This window comes from Myxocyprinus asiaticus, chromosome 23, assembly GCF_019703515.2.
Source record: "Myxocyprinus asiaticus isolate MX2 ecotype Aquarium Trade chromosome 23, UBuf_Myxa_2, whole genome shotgun sequence".
In the NCBI taxonomy this organism is placed as follows: domain Eukaryota; kingdom Metazoa; phylum Chordata; class Actinopteri; order Cypriniformes; family Catostomidae; genus Myxocyprinus; species Myxocyprinus asiaticus.
In genome coordinates, this window is record NC_059366.1 from 45407987 (window position 1) to 45425424 (window position 17438).

General features: G+C 38.8%; 1 protein-coding gene across 1 annotated transcript in view; it reads left to right on the plus strand.

The window, feature by feature from the left end:
• The window catches only part of LOC127414375 (DNA nucleotidylexotransferase-like), a 161334-nt gene that overhangs the window by 11647 nt on the left and 132249 nt on the right, over positions 1 to 17438 (plus strand). Inside the window, exons 3-4 of the mRNA XM_051652369.1 lie at positions 8227 to 8343; positions 15920 to 16090. Of these exons, the coding sequence (XP_051508329.1) occupies positions 8227 to 8343; positions 15920 to 16090 (288 nt within the window). The remainder of the gene's footprint in view (positions 1 to 8226; positions 8344 to 15919; positions 16091 to 17438) is intronic.

A 17438-nucleotide genomic window follows, 5' to 3' on the forward strand; every position in this document is an offset into this window, starting at 1 on the left:
CAACAGTACAGTCATTGTTTACTGTATAACAGTAAATAAGATGCTGTTGTACAATGATTTTTACAATTTAAATCAATGACAATGAAAGGCGGTACCAAAGGAGGACAACTATTATGTATACTTAACAATTTTATTTTATTTTTGGCATAGAAGGTAATGAGAATTTATGGGTAAATTGGGGATAACTGTCATGAAAATAATATTAAAATGTAAAAATCTTAATGGTCCAAAATATAGGCTTCATTTTCAATATGCAAAATAATGCATTTATATCTATTTTTTAATTTTGTAAATGTTTTTGGGGAAAAAATATGACCAGGACAGTTTCTTGACAGGTTATGTGAGAATCACACTAATATAACTCAATCAACCTGACTATATTAGATTACAGCAACAAAATGAATTTGAATGGTCAGTTCAGGCATAAACAACTCTTTAAAGTAACAACAGCGCATTTTCACATTTTACAGTGTGCTAAAACGAGACTACTGTTTATGCATACATTCTTTTTGATGTATTAATGCAGCATTTTTCCACCCAAATAGCATTTTTTTTTTCCAAAAAGCATTTTCACCCTTCTGCGTGGCACCTGCATTGAGTTCTAAGACGTTGAAGGCAGCTAAATTATATTTTTTAGAAAGCATCTTCACAGTCTTTTTGGGAAGTAATATGAAAGGACGTTGCATTTCACGTGTTGCTTGGCAGCCTCAGAGTGATGGCAAATAGACCCATCAGAGGGACGACAGGCCTCGAAGCGCATCGCTAACCGACGGTGAAGACTGATTCTCCTCTGGACATCGCTGTGGGTGCTCCAACAACATATGTGCCCCAAATAAAGAAATATGCTACCTGTTTCAGAAGCCCCATTAATCTTTCGTCTCTTTCTCAATGGGGATAGAGACGAGCAGAAGTTGTCCGTCTTGTGACACCACCAACCGTGCATGAAAAGCTGCGCGTCTCATAGGACTTATGACTATGAACTTGAGCTTGTCTTTTAGGCACATTTATAGCCATAGACCAGAAAGTGCTTTGTTTAAATTGTGGTCTACATCGGTTGAGGCGTTTGACATTAACTGGCTTAAATTAAGGCGCCGTACAGTGCTTAGATGGATACAAATGTGAGGTAATTACGCAGAGATAATTGTTGTGATACATTAAAGGGATTATTCACCCAAAAAATGTACATTCTGCCATTATTTACTCATCCGTATGTCCTTCCAAAACCATATAGGCTACTGTTATTTTTCTGTGGAATCTTTACGCAGCTCTTTTACAAACAATGAGTCTGTCAAACTCCAAAAAGTGACATGGCGAGTTTGTAAAATGTGACCACAATTAGATTTAATGGAGGGTAGGGGTAGGCGATATACTGGTAAAATCGATACAACGATATATCGGAACTGTGTCGAACATTAGACATTTTTGAGTATGGTTTCTATTGCATCTGAGACATTTTTTTTTAAAGTACTAATAAACCAACTTTTTCCCAACCCATACACCACAAACACTCACTGTGGACCATTATTAAATGGATAGTTCATCCAAAAATAAAAATATTGTCATCATTTACTCAACCTCATGTCATTCCAAACCTGTATGACCTTTTGTGAAACACAAAAAAAGATATTTATGCAGAACGTCTAAGCTTGATTTCCATTCAAGGAAAGTCTATATTGAAGTTCCAAAAAGGACAAAAAAGCATCATAATAAAGTAATCTATTTGACTAGTGCTCTATATCCCAAGTCTTCTGAAGTCTTCATACGATTACTTTGGCTACGTTCTCACCGCAGCTCAAATCAGATTTTTTTTTGTAAGGTTGTTCACATGACTTTTTAATTGTAGCCCATATCAGATGCTGGTCCGAACAGCTGACGCTTGTTAACTAACCCGCGTATAGCAAACTCATGTTCACCATTACAATATGAATAACGAATTGAATTGCATTTATAAAATGTAATTAGCTGTTTTTTTACGCGAATAGGACATTTTATGCCTATATATCTAATAATATTTCAAGCGATGGAGAAAGACCATTTTGAAGGTTTAAGCATTTGTTTTAATAAGTAATTTGCCTTCGTATGGTGCTATTAAATTATCATCGAAGCTCAAGAGTGTAATAGTACTTAAGAGCGAAACACACCATAAAACCAAAGGACGGCAGGAAAAACTGCATGAGAAATATGCAAGATAAGAAGAGATGTTATTGATATTTATTACAGATTTCCATTGACTTTCTTGCATTCATGTTTTGATACAATTGTACAGAGTGGTTATCTGAGTTACCGTAGACTTTGTCAGTTCAAACCAGTCTGGCCATTCTCTGTTGACCTCTCTGATCAACAAGGCGTTTCCGTCCACAGAACTGCCACTCACTGGATGTTTTTTGTTTTTGGCAGCATTCTGAGTAAATTCTAGAGACTGTTGTGTGTGAAAATCCCAGAAATACTCAAACCAGCCCGTCTGGCACCAACAATCATGCCACGGTCCAAATCACTGAGATCACATTTTTTCCCCATTCTGATGGTTGATGTGAACATTAACTGAAGCTCCTGACCCGTATCTGCATGATTAAATGCATTGCAATGCTGCCACACGATTGGCTGATTAGATAATCGCATGATTAAATAGAGATACAGGCGTTCCTAATAAAGTGCTCTGTGAGTTCCGTAATAAAAGTATAATAACTTAACACAGCACCCTAAAAATTGTGGCGTTTATGACACTGAATACCAGTGAGATGCTCCAAATACGTTCGTCTGAAGCACATGCATGTACATAGTGGGACAATTGCAATAAAAACAGCGCAGAAGGAGCGAAAGAACGCGTACTGTGAGAACTGGACACATTGACGAACTCAATGAAAACAGATTGCTGTCAACTGTAGGCTTGTTCAATGAAATGAGTATAAATCAAACAATATATTGAGTTCTTAAGCCACTTTTTGTATTGTCTAATCAATGCTTTATTCTTCTGCCATGATGATGCTATTTATTCCAAACTGAATTTCAATCCATATTACATATTTTTCATAGGCCCTAAATATTATATTTATAAATATTTAATTGATTATGCATTTTTTATATGGATTATCTTTATTTTGGGGCCTTTCTCAGCAAATAATGATGTATGTGATTAATTGCAATTAATTCGGTTAATTAAATGGCATGTCATGTAATTAATCTGATTCTATTTTTTTTTTTTTATATAATATTTTTTTTATTTTCCCCTTTTCTCCCAATTTGGAATGCCCAATTCCCACAACTTACTAGGTCCTCGTGGTGGCGCGGTTACTCGCCTCAATCCGGGTGCCGGAGGACAAGTCTCAGTTGCCTCTGCGTCTGAGACCTTCAATCAGCGCATCTTATCACGTGACTCATAGTGCATGACACCACAGAGACTCACAGCATGTGGAGGCTCATGCTACTCTCCGCGATCCATGCACAATTTACCACACGCCCCATTGAGAGCGAGAACCACTAATCGTGACCACGAGGAGGTTACCCCATGTGACTCTACCCTCCCTAGCAACCGGGCCAATTTGGTTGTTTAGGAGACCTGGCTGGATTCACTCAGCACGCCCTGGATTCAAAGTCAGCGTCTTTACTCGCTGAGCTACCCAGGCCCCCCCGATTCAAATTTTTAAGCAATTGACAGCCCTAATATATTGTTTATTGACAACATATTTCAAGAATAGAGCAAAAAATAAATAAACAAAATAAATTTGCACTTATATCGGGGAAGATGTAGCACACAAGTCGTGTGCACTACTTTTATGATGCTTTTTTGTCCTTTTTGGAGCTTGGCAGTTAAAATTAATATACACTTTCCATGTATGGAGAACAGTAGCTCGGACATTCGGCCTAAATATCTCCTTTTGTGTTTCACGGAACATCATACAGGTTTAAAACAACATGAGAGTGAGTAAATAATGACACCATTTTTATGTTTGGGTGAACTATTCCTTTGATAATGATACACAGTGTGTGTGTTTGTGGTGTATGGGTGGCTGTGGGCTGTGGCTTTATTAGGACTCTAAAAAATGGCTCGCTTCGGTTTCCTTAACGGCTTTCTCTTCTCAGCTCTCACGAAAAGATGCTGCTGCTATTCCACCCACTGACTTGTAATGATTGAAAAAACACAAATAAATGCGCCTCTCACTGCTGTCTAGACGGATGGGATAAGGAGGTAAGGGTACAGAGAATGCAAGAAGGAATGAAATGAGCACGTCTGCTCCAGCATTAGTCATGCTCTTGAAGAGGATGTCAAGACCCAATCAGGCGGGATGTGAACCCAAACCCCGCCAATGTTTAGGGTGTGATCTCATTAACCCGAGCGGACACGGCTCACCTGTTCAAGTGTTGGTCATTAACCCCAGCAGACACTTCCTGCATCTGTGTTCAGTTTATTTCTTTGTTTTCATCGCATTGCACTGGGAAAATCCTATTTTTAATCAGTGTCTTTAGTCTTGTTTTTCAGTAAAAAATATCAAAATGCCCTTGAAACAAAATAAGTGCACTGGAGAAGCAACTTCTCCATAATGTATGAAGACTTTTGTTCAAAGAATGGATCTTTAATATAGTTAGATAACATTGTTTTGAGCAATATTTCCACCTAAACTGATGTGAGATGTTTTTCAAGTGGTCACAGTTATGGTTAGGTGAACATTTAGATAAACATTCTTGTTTCAAGAACAAGGAATACTTAATATATAAAATATTAGCGGTCGACTGATAGTGTATTTTGCAGATACCGATAACTAAGGTGGTGAAAAAGACCAATAACTGATTAATCGGCTGATAGTTTTAAAAATCAATTTATAAAAGGTTAAAAAAAATTCTTAGTGTTTTGTTACTATTACGGACACAGACATTGAGGCTGCAAGAGTCCAAAATTAATGGATTCTAACACGGGTTCTCGATACCAGTTTCGATACCACAGCAAAAATATGCTAATATGGTAATGTGTATTAAACACACTCCTTTAGCCTATTTAAAATTACATTTCAATGTAATAAAAATATAAAGAAATGCATGTTTCCCTCAAGTGTTTTTCAATGAATTATGCATTGTTTAAGTGTTGTTAAGTACAGTAGGACCCTTATTTTATTTTTTCACAAATCCTGTTTATCTCCTACAAACTTTTATTCAGTACAACAGCACACTTGCTTGTAATTTATTGCTTAATTATTACTATTATTATTATTATTTATTCATCATTATTATTATTAATATTACAACTGTGAATATTACATTTGCATATATAGTTGTAGTATATTTCTGTTGCAATTTCTTAAATTTCAGGTGTCTAGTTTTATTTTCAATCGTGCTTTTATTTTGATGTGAGCTTTTATATTGACGTGTTTTGATGGAAGCCTTACTTGTCCAGATAAACAATTCGCTACATGGCCCAGTGTGATCGTTAAATCGCTAATGCTGCCGTTTAATTATATAAATATAAAGTCTATACGTACTGCGTGCTTTACAGTGGATTAGTGCTCTGCTTTGTCATTTCTCAAACAACACGAATGATTCTCAATGTCTGTGGAGTTTCCAGTGTATGAGCGGTCTGCTTCACACATTCACTTTAAAGCACGCAGCTTGAATGCAGACCAAGATTGCAGCCTTTTCACGGTTTCATAATCACACTGTAACGTTGGCTGGCAACAAGGTAGATGCAGAGACAATGACAATGAAGTGCGATGATCCCAAGTGCAGTTTATTTACGAAAGTGATATCCAAGAACCCTAACTTTAAACGTGAACCAAACATAAACATGAACTTGACTTAACTAATCTTGACTTGACATGACTTGGCTTGACTATGAAACAAAATGTAAACATGACTTGACTATAGAACTAACATTACACCAACAATACTCGACAATGGACAATGGCAAACACGAGGGTTAAATACTAGGACTTGGGAGAACATATGACAATGATAACCAATCTAAACAAGTTAACAAGACTGCTAACAACCTAATGAAACAATGAACCAATGGGGACAAGACACAAGAACATGGGAAACACATGACAAGATCACATGACAAGGAAACACTTTTCAAAATAAAAAAAGACATTAACACAAAACATGAACAAAAACACATCTAGACGTGACACACACTAGGACATATTAAGATTTAAATTAGATTTAAATAATCAATTGTGCATTTCAGTGTGAAAGGAGTAACAGAGCACACGCTCAAATAAGCGTGTGAGCATCTGAAAGCAGTTGTGTGTCAGACATATTGAACTGGACCGAATTGAGTCAGTGCTCGTTTCTACCGATACTGCAGAAACACTGGTTTCATGATATCTTTTTTTTTATTTTAGTACCAACCTGGTACCGAAGTGCCAGTACTTAGATTTTTGCAGATAACCGATAGATCCAAAAAGCAACTATCGGCACAGATTAATCGGTAAAACCGATATATCGGTCTACCTCTATTAAATATAACCAAAAGCAAAAAAAAAAAAAAAAAAAAAAAAAAAGGAAAAGTCAGTTAGTAAGGTGACTTGGTGTGAAAAATGCTAAAATGACTTGTTAAGAATTCTTATAAATATATAACCACTCAAACTATGAATTCCGGTAATGATTGCATTAAAATACCGAAAACCGCTGACGGTTCTTGAACGTGCATTCTTCTGTAGATGTGGAGAGAAAAATGGACTGTTTCCTTCACTACTATTCAACAACGACGCAACACACAAAGCGCGACCAGCGTAGTCTGATTCCCAAACAAATGACTGCTGAGCTGGTTCTTTTTAGTGAATCAACAACTACAATGTGATCAGTATGAAAACCTGGAAACAACTGTTTTACAGTAAGAGTATTGAGCTATAAAATAAATGTGGATATAGCTCATGTCTTTTACTCTTGAAAGAATTTGATGAGAAATGTTTGAGTTCATATTAAGATCTCTGACTTTTGAATGTTGAGATTTCTCCTGAAACTTTAGAAGAGACACATTTGAGATTACTATGGTCTTTTTCTCAGTAGAAACATCTGAAAAGCAAGAGACTTCCACAAAAATTCTCCATTTACTCTATATGTTGTCTCCTGGCTGTCTAAGAGAAACAATTGAGAAAAAAGATATCATTTGTATCTCTTTGTATTCTCCCATTTGACTCCCCAATGGAAATGAATGGCTTTGTTTGTGATTTGTTGCAAACAGTAAAATGGTGACTGAAGCCAGCCAGGACAGCAATATCTGGTGTAATGGAAAAGAGATTACATTCGAAGGCGCCTTTAACTATTGTAACTTAATGGGGAAAAAGTATAGAGATTTGTTTCTAATTTGCCCCAGAGCTGAGCTAATAAAGGCATTATATTCAGACTTATTTTACGTTGTTGAATGAGGCGACACCTCTGACAGTGAATAAATGGCAGTGATTTTTCTCTCTTCTAAATGCATGATGCTTTCGCTCAAGGGGAGAGAAGATACCAGGCCTATTTTCATTCAAATGCGCAACGTCTCTTAAACTGGCTCCCGGAAAGAACAGCGTGTTAGCGTTTACTCTCTTTGCATCGCTGAGTCGGCCATTATCACAATGTGCGAGGTGATTGCTCAGGTAATTTTCACGGGATCAGACTTCGGTCGCATCTAGCAATTATTCCCGGGAGTGCTGACATTACAGCTGTAATCCTTTTGAAACATCATGGATTGGGAGGGGTTGAATAGTTCTCTGTCACAATGAAAAGGCAATTTATAAGGGCTCAACTGGACATACTGTATTCTTTATGGCATTAATTGGAAATTGTAAAGTTGAAATTGATTTTGATGCTGTGGTCTTTGGATGAGGGCAGTTACCTTGCTGTTCTTGCGAATTTGAGATGATTTAAATGTTTGAGCCATGTTCATTTGTTATTTAAAAATAAATAAATAAATACATTAAGAAAAATAAAAACAACAAAAATAAAACAAACAAAATTTCGTCCCAGACCTCTCTAGACAATAATGGCATTTTTTTTTTTTTTTTTTTTATACTATAAGGCTAGAAAAGCCCTGGGGGTCTCTTCAAATCACTAACCCTATGAGCAATAGTAATATTGATGCTTTCCTTAGCAATTACCACTAATAAATAGATTTAAAGTATTTATATTGATATTTGCACATTTAGAGATTATATAAGCTGGTTTGCTCAGATTGTGTAATGTTCATATCGTTTGAATATCTCCTGATTGATTTACGAGTCTGTCTCTCTCTCTCTCTCTCTCGATGAACAGAATCCTGCTTTAGAACGAAGGTCGTGTCCATGTCCATCAGCCAAACCGGTGTCTACTGTGTCCCCGTACGCTTGCCAGAGACGCACAACATTAGAGAACCATAACAAAATCTTTACTGTAAGTACATACACACAACACTAATCAATGATTGTGATTAAAACAGGCCACAGGGTGTATTATTTAAAAACTTGACGTCACAATGTTCCGGAGTTATTTTCATCACTGGCCCACTTGTAGTTCAGTATGGACACAACAGAAGGGGGGGCCAAACCATATACACTGACAGATTTAGTTTGAACTGTCCCCATTAATGCACAAATTAGTTGAGCCAGCTATATGCAGTGCAGTTTTGCTTTCCTTTTACGACTGTTGCTTGTCAGATTATATGATGTGACCCAACTGAGATCTTAGGTAGAGCTCACAGCAGGGTGTGCGACAACATTATGAGGTTGACTGTGTAGTGTCATCTTGGGGAATGTTCCGTCTGACCGAGGGGGGATTGTTGGTGGTGGGGGGTTTGTCTACTGAGGCAGAATGCTGTGTCCTCCCAGACACGGGTGGACCGTTGTTATGGACCATGCGTGACACGGACGGGTTAAGCCATTGCACACCGTCTCCAGGACGCAAGCGGGGTTCAAGTCGGTGTGGCAAAGCTCATTTTTAGGGTGGGAGCTGCCACCCGTGTGACCCTCCTGGCCCCGCCCCTGGCTAGAACCACTCGAATAAAACAAGTATATATATATATATATATATAAACTTTTTCATGAATTTACATGGGCTAATTTCACACATTCCATAATAAATTAAAATAAAACGGGGTAACAGATGCATACTATGGTCAAGGTTAGCATGCTAGCATTAGTGCAATGAATGCTGGATGTAAACATTACAAATTACAAAAAATTTTTACTGCACGTATCTTACTTTCAATTATCATCGAGTGGTAATAACAGCTTCTTTTAATGATCTCATGTAGACTCCATTCATAGAATGAGGCAGAAATCATGATATTTACTGATTATGCCGCCTAAAGTAAATGACAGCTACAGATACTGAACTGTTTAAATATACAGACAACAAATGCCAGTGATTGCTAGGAAAATATAGACAAACCCAATATTTTCTTAAACGTCTATTTGTTAACATCACTCTTCAATAAGCATTTTTATTATGCTTTAAACAGAGATTATAAGGATGAAAGTGAAGCAGAGTGGCGCTCGTATAGTTAGAATAATTCTGCTTTCAGACATCACCATAAGCACAACGGATAACGTACATTTGATCTGCACCAAAACCAATGCGTAAAGAATCCCTTACAAAAATTGAAAGTTCATTTGCTGCAAATACGCTACTGATTTTTTTCACAAGCGAATGAGCTTTGCGGCAAACATGCGGCAAATTGTCCATTGTTGCCAAAGGTTTGCTACAGGTTCACCACTACCGGTGAAGAGCTACAAAGTTTTGCCAAACATTTGTGGCGAAAATAACGAGTGGCGAATCTGATGCAAGTTTGCAGCAAATTTTGCGGCAACTCTAGTTGTAAGGGTGACTTATTCAACATGCTACTATGACGTAAAAGGTCAACTGGAAAACGTCTACATCACTTCCTCAGCTGATGTCCTTTCTTCACCTATTCGAATGCGTATGGTGTCATGTGTACTTGGACAGAGAGATGAAGACTGTAGCTCGACAACGCAAAAACCTGCGGTAGTTCATTTATAACTGCCCATGTAAACATAACCTCTAGAGCTCATGTCTGAGGCTTACCGTCAACGGAGACTGTGATCTTCTTAAAATAGTTTAACGAAGACCGTTTAAAACCTCACTATAACTGAACAGTGCAACGGTTGTGTTTCGGAAGCAAAAATCCCATTCATTTTCTCCATTGTGGAATTGATTTTGACCAATAAATTATAAACCTTTAAAGACAGACCTACTGTGAGCTCTGAGGTTGTTAATCAATGGTATATGCTTCTGTTAAAGCCATCAATCTGCCTTATTTCAACTTCATTTTTTTAAAACGGTGTTTAATAGCTGAATTGCTGTGATGAACTTCACTACCCATGCTAAGGAGGAAAGATCCACCAATCAGAGAATCACAGCAAACAAAGCATGACAAAGAGCTCTGCAGCGACTGCCCATTCCCTATTATGGTCCGGTCACCCTGTCAGGTTTGGGTTTTGCCTGACGGGACTGTGACAGTACCGGCCTGCCTCGGTTCGGGTCCAGTTGTTTGGGACCGCCGTACGCTCTCCGGTGATGTCATTGCCTTGCCAACCTGACAGGTAGGGTTTTGTCTGATGAGGGCCATGATATCATCGTCCCCTGTCTGTCTTGTTTCGTGTTTATGCTTATCACAGTGCGCGAGTTGCCACCGTGCACCCTCCGGTGATGTCACAGTCCTGATGAGGACTGTGGCATCATCGTTCCCTGCCTGTTTTTGTCAAAGCGTGTTTAAGTTTTGCCCTTATGTGTTTCAGGTGCCGCTGGCATGCTGAATCAGCGTTTCCATGGAAACCATGATTGTTTCCATGGGAACGCTGATCATTACAGTTTTCAGCTGCGAGCGACACCTGTCCCTTGTTTGTTCCCCGCCTATTTAAATCCCCTCGTGTGTCATGTCCGATGTCAGATCATTGTTGTGTTTGTTACTGTCAAGCGTGAAGGTATTGTTTACTGTCTATGTTAACTGTGCTCTCTTGTGCAGTTGGAACTGGCTGCCATTTAGTTTCATCTCACATCTCGGGAGAAAGATTGCCTGAGTAAATAAACAGTATTTTTACTTCCGGAACCAGACTTTTGCACTCTATATGCTGTGAAATGAGCAGAAAACAATGATAAACCGCAAAAAAACCTTCCAGACACTTTCATCTTTGTGGTGACAAAATGACAATGCACATCTGTTTCTGTACAAATGTAAATACTTTGCTTTCAGACACATCTGGTATATGACAACACAATACTGTAATGCTTTTTCATGTGAGTTTGCCTTCATTATGGATTGATCTGCATCTGCTGTGCACAGTTCATCACGTCCATTGGTCTGGATGATGAAGAATGGGGTGTTCGAGAGCTCAGCCCCTGGGGTTGTTGTTAGATCGATTGATTCACCTGGGTGGGAAAAAAGACCATCTCATGGCCGCTGTTAGTGCAGCTGTGACACCAGAGTCTGAGAGATGCAAACAGACAACATGCGACTGAGCGTTTGTTCCAGCTTATTATTGTGTATTTTATAAGCTCTGCTTTAAAACACATGATATATATGCAAACACACACACACACACACACATACACACACACACACACACACACGGTTTTATCGCATGCTCACTCTGTCAATCAATGCTGTAATATGTCAGTATTTAGATTGATGTGATGGCTCTGTAAAGATGACAACAACTAGAAAAGTAGAGTCATGGGGATGAAAAGGTGAAGGGATAGGGTGTATTATATATCTGCATTGCAGGTGCATTTTCTCTCTTGGCGACAGAGCAATCACGATTCCATTTTCCATTAAAACATGATATTTGCCAGTCAGTTACAGAGGAGATTTTAATCAGAGTTCTTAGTTACGGTTCGTCTCACCATGCCAGTCGTGGGCATTTTCCTCTTTCAGCAAAATTGATTTATTAATTTATTTAAAGCAATATTAACACAACGTGAGGTCCGCACAAGTGTTGTATCTACAACAAAACATATTAATGTTTAATTAATCACAGTAACAGAACATCAGATGAAACTAGATTGGTAAAGTTTGTCAAGACGAAATCTGATGTTTACTTGACAAAGCCTTGTCTGAAAGAGGGGGTGGATGGATGGATGGATAGATAGAAATAAGACTTTTAAAATGCATTTAAATGCACTCACAGACTTGTGCAGTCCCCGCACACCAGGATATCGACCTGATCTTAAACACATGCTCACTGCACAGCAGAACTTGACTGCGTGACCTCAGCTTTACCAACCTGCTGCACTCATTAACCAGTACTGCTAGAAGAGCCGTGTGTGTGTGTGTGTGCAGTGTCAAGGATGTTGTGTATGTCACGGTTGAGAGTGCTTTTAAATATGTCTGCACACATGCTTGTCATGAAAACAATGTGTGTGTGTGTGTGTGTGGTTTATGAAGAAGTTTTTTTAGGTGACAAACTGGTAATTACAAGGGTATTATGCTATAAATGTGATTTATGAGGACATTTCTAGTGTCCCCATAATTCAAATCGCTTAAAAAAACATACTAAACGATGTTTTATTGAAAATGTAAAAATGCAGAAAGTTTTTTGTGAGGGTTAGGTTTAGGGGTAGGGTTAGGGTTAGGGGATAGAATCTATAGTTCATACAGTATAAAAATCATTATGTCTATGGAGAGTCCTCATAATGATAGCTGCACCAACATGTGTGTGTGTGTGTGTGTGTGTATGTGTGTGTTTGAATTGATTCTGATCAGTTAGTGTCTGTATCGCTGGCTCACAGTATACACTGAATCTCTGATCCTGCTGTAGGGATTCAGACAAGAAACAGGAAGTTGATCAGTTTGTCAAGGTTTAGCGGCTTATGATAGATCTACACCATTCTGAGGGTAAAAAGCATCTTTTTCCATTGACGACCATTCTAAAGTAGATGTGTATGTATACAATTTCTTTTCAAGCAACATGTAAATTGCAAATATTTAATTATATTATAATAGATCAATAAAACCAGCCTACGCTGGTCTAAGCTGGTCTGTTGTTTTGTTTTAGAGGGGTTTGGGGCACTTTTCAGCCAGTCAGTCTGGGGGACCGACATAAAACAGCTAACACGCTTAGTCTGGTTTAAGAGTTTTTTTTTTTTTTAGAGGTCTTTCTTAGGATAGTCATTTACCTAAATTAATTGCTGACCAAATTTCAGACTACCGCCCCCGGTGGCTGAAGCTAGAAGTTGTATTGAGGTGAAATGTCCACCGGGTGGCGCCAAAAGCGAGTTTTATTTTAATTTTTTTAGTTTTAAAGGATGTAATACTATCAACATGAATGAATATTTTATATTTATATTTCTAACCCAAACCCCAACCCTAAACCTAACCGTCAGTGCAGTAAAAATTTAATTTTAGAGCACAAATGCAACCTCCAAATCACGCTCGCCATTGTTTATGTGACCACCTCAAGATCACTTGATCTCTTTGGCCTTTGAAACAACATAATGGTCATTGTGTGCTGGACAAATGCAAATTTGTGTTTTTAATTTGTTGATTTTTTATGTTTTTGATTTTTAAATGTTTTTTGTAGTTTTTTGTAGAATTCTTGTTTGAGTCTGATCTTAAAGGGATAGTGTGACGAGGAGGAGGGCGTGGCCGGGCCGTAACGATGGACACCCGGCACTGAATCAGCCCAATCAGCCAGTAGAGGGATAAAGAGGAGCCGAGGACGCCAGTTAGAGAGAGAGAGCACACACGCAGCAGTGTTCGTGTGTGTGCGCTTTTGTGTTATGCTGGAAAGCAGTTTTATGTTGTGTTTTATTTTTTAAAAGTCTTTTTGATTGTTAACCCGGTTCCTGCTTCCTCCTTTCCCTACCGAACAAGAGGCTTGCCACACTGGTGCCGAAACAAACTGTCATGGAGTCCTTGCCGCTGCCATCCGCCAGGGGGCGGAGGAGCCCGTTGCCGTCTGCCGGGGGTGGAGGAGCCCGCTGTCATCCGACATGAGGTGGTGAAACCCGCTGCTGTCCGCCAGGAGGCAGTGCAGCTGGCTGAGGACCATGTGGCAGCGTGGTCGGGAACCGGAGTTTTTTCTTTTTCCTCACTCTCTCCCCTTTCTCTCTCTCGGGCTCTCCCTCCCCTCATCCTACTCAGATTCCCAGGAGGCGGGGAAGACCAGCCAGTAGAAGGACGGCCGAAAGGGCAACACCTCCCCTCCAGGAAGGGAGTAGGGGAGTAAGTCAGGCCGGAGGTTTCCCCGGCCTAAATCGGGCGTTGGGGGTATGTGACGAGGAGGAGGGCGTGGCCAGGCCATAACGATGGACGCCCGGCGCTAAATCAGCCCAATCAGCCGGGAGAGGGATAAAGAAGAGCCGTTTTTGGTGCCATTTTGTTTTTGGTGATTCGCACTCTTTGTGCATATCGCCACCTACTGGGCAGGGAGGAGAATTTATAGTAAAAAAGGAAGTAAATATTGCATGAACTTTTAGAAGCCACATGTTGTGGTCACATGGCTTTTACGGCTCAAACCTATATCTAGAACTAATTGTCCATGAGCAAAAATTGAAAAATTCAAATCACGCACTTCCTAGGGGTTAACTGCCAGCCGAACAACTTACATTAAAATAAATGGGAATGCTAACGGATAGTTCTGTCCAGGTGTTATAGACCTCTTTGGGTTGGTTAAAACTGTGAAGTGTTTCAAAGTGATGAAAAATGAGCAATGAAATGTTAACAGATGATCGTTTCTCATTCTCTTGTATATTTTGTTCAAAATATCTACTGTTGCAGCGTGTGAACTTGTGTGCTCGCATATGCATGTGCCAGGGGCCCTCAGGGAAACAATTTGTGAACAAGTTTAAAATGACACCCGCATGTCGCTGTGAGGTCATCTGAAAGACACCCTGGTACAAAAGTGTAGAGTGAGAGTGGGACACATAGAGCGAAAGAGATGTGCATGTGACAGCATGTTCTGTGATTGCTGTCGCCCCATCATCAAGGGTCGGTCCACATGGAATTCAGGCATTTACCTGACACATATCTTTACTCTCTCTACACTTTATTTCTCACTGTCGCATCATTCTGTTAATGCTGTTCCTCTGTAACTTTAGTGTTGCTATAAAGAATTTCTATAATACGTTTCGATGAAGCTCAGGTATTTAAACTATTAATTGTAACTTGATTATTAAAGATATGGCAAGAAATATAAAAGGCATTTGAAAAGTATCAAAAATAAATGAAAGCCTGGTAAAAAGTTTCCAATTCAATTTTAATGAGAACTTCATATAACAAAAAGAAAATAAGTTGAAATTGTTTGGTTTTTAATTAAAAACAACCCCTAGGATGTGAAATTGCCCTAAGTTGAAGAAACACCCAAAGGGACTGACAGTCAACTTATATCAATGTAGCATAATTGCAATATTTTTAACCATCCATTGAAATGTTGAAATGATCTCACAGATTTTTGTGATTTTTATCAAGCAAACCAAACTAAAACACAAAACATCACAGAAGCCATCAAACCTAAATGTACTGCATAACTATTTGTTTTTTGCAAGTAAAGTATACATTTGCAAGGAAAGCATTTCATTATATTATTCTAGATTTTTAAGCACACTGCTGAAAAAACAACAATAAAACCTGCAGCAGATGGTGAGCTGGTTTTAGCTGGTCTCTCACCCGGTCAGACTGGTCTGTTGGCAGGTTTTAGAGGGGTTTTAGACACTTTTCATCTGGTCAGGAAGCCATCTTAAGCCCTTTAAAATAATCAAACAAGCTTATACTGGCTTAATTATATAAGTGTTTTTTTTTTCTTCAGCAGGGCAATGACCACTTATTTTGTAGGGTCATAGCAGGAATGACCATATCACATCTTTTCTGATTGTTTTTCTCAACCTGTGTCTCTCTCCCTCTGCCCTTTATTTGACCTTTTCCACTTTTCCTTGCTCATGTTTTTCACACTCCATCTCCGGCTGTCCGGCCGTCTGTCTGCTGGTGTCATTCTGTACTGTCTCTGTGCTGCAGGACGCGCTGGAGGTGCTGGCGGAGAGCTTCGAGTTCAATGGGAATCAGGGCTCCTGTCTGGCGTACCGCAAAGCTGCGTCTGTGCTCAAGAGTCTCCCTGTCGCCCTGAAACGCCCGGAGGACACGCAGCACCTGCCCAGCCTGGGAGAATACAGCAATGCCATCATAGAGGTGTTGTATCAGCCCGGGGATGCCCGACACCTCTGATAACATATCCATCTCTCTCTCTCTCTCAGACTCTCTTCTGCTGTGCTTCTAATACACCTTCACATTGTTGTTGCTTGAGCCCTCAGGAAAATATACACCAAAGTTTTGATACTTACATAGTGGAAAAAAAAGGTTAAGCTTGGTTGAAAGGGTTGGGAAAGTGTTTGGATGATGTGTGAGTTAGGTGTACAGAAAAGATAGATTTGCTGATGCATTGCGATACTTTCTCAAATGATTCTGAAATGATTCTGAATCGACTCGCCAAAGGTTTGAACTGTTGCGGAAATATTGAAATGCTTCAAGAATTGTGAGTTGCATGCAAAAGTGCCTAAAGATTTCCAGTTGTAGTGTTTGTGTTTATTTGACAGAGGAAGTCAAGGGGAATACAAGAAACAGCATGTCACATTATACTATTTTAAACATTAAAGACACATTAGCATTTAATGACTGAGTCATGATTTACAAATAAACAATTTTACTAGTTGTTAAAAGTTGTAGAATTAAAAACACAAACTGAAATCAAATCACTATATAAAACTGACTCATTTTCTTTTCCCCTTTAACCTTCTATAAAGAATGTACAACTAGTACTATCAGTTTATTTGATGATAATTAATTGTGTGCATTGATTATTAGAGGAATAGTTCACCCAAAAATGAAGATTCTCTCATCATTTACTCACCCTCATGTCATCCCAGATGTGTGTGACTTTCTTTCTTCAGCAGAACACAAATGAAGATTTTTAGAAGAATATTTCAGCTTTGTAGGTCCATACAATACAAGTGGATGGTGATCAGAACTTTAAATCTCCAAAAGCACATAAAGTCAGCATAAAAGTAATCCCTAAGGCTCCAGTGGTTTAATCCATATCGATATGATAGGTGTGGGTGAGAAACAGATCAATATTTAAATCCTTTTATACTATAAATCTCCAATTTCACTTTTACATTCTTCTACTTTTTTTCTTGGTGATTAACATTCTTTGTGCATATCACTACCTACTGGGCAGGAAGAAAAATTTATAGTAAAAAAGGACTTAAATATTGATCTGTTTCTCACCCACATCCATCATATCGCTTCTGAACACATGGATTAAGCCACTGGAGTCGTATGGATTACTTTTATGCTGCCTTTATCTGATTTTTGGAGATTAAAAAGTCTGGTCACCATTCACTTGCATTGTATGGACCTACAGTACTGAAATATTCTTCTAAAAATCTTTATTTGTGTTCTGCGGAAGAAAGAAAGTCATAATGAGAGTAAATGATGAGAGAATGTTCATTTTTGGTGAACTATCCCTTTAACAGCTTCA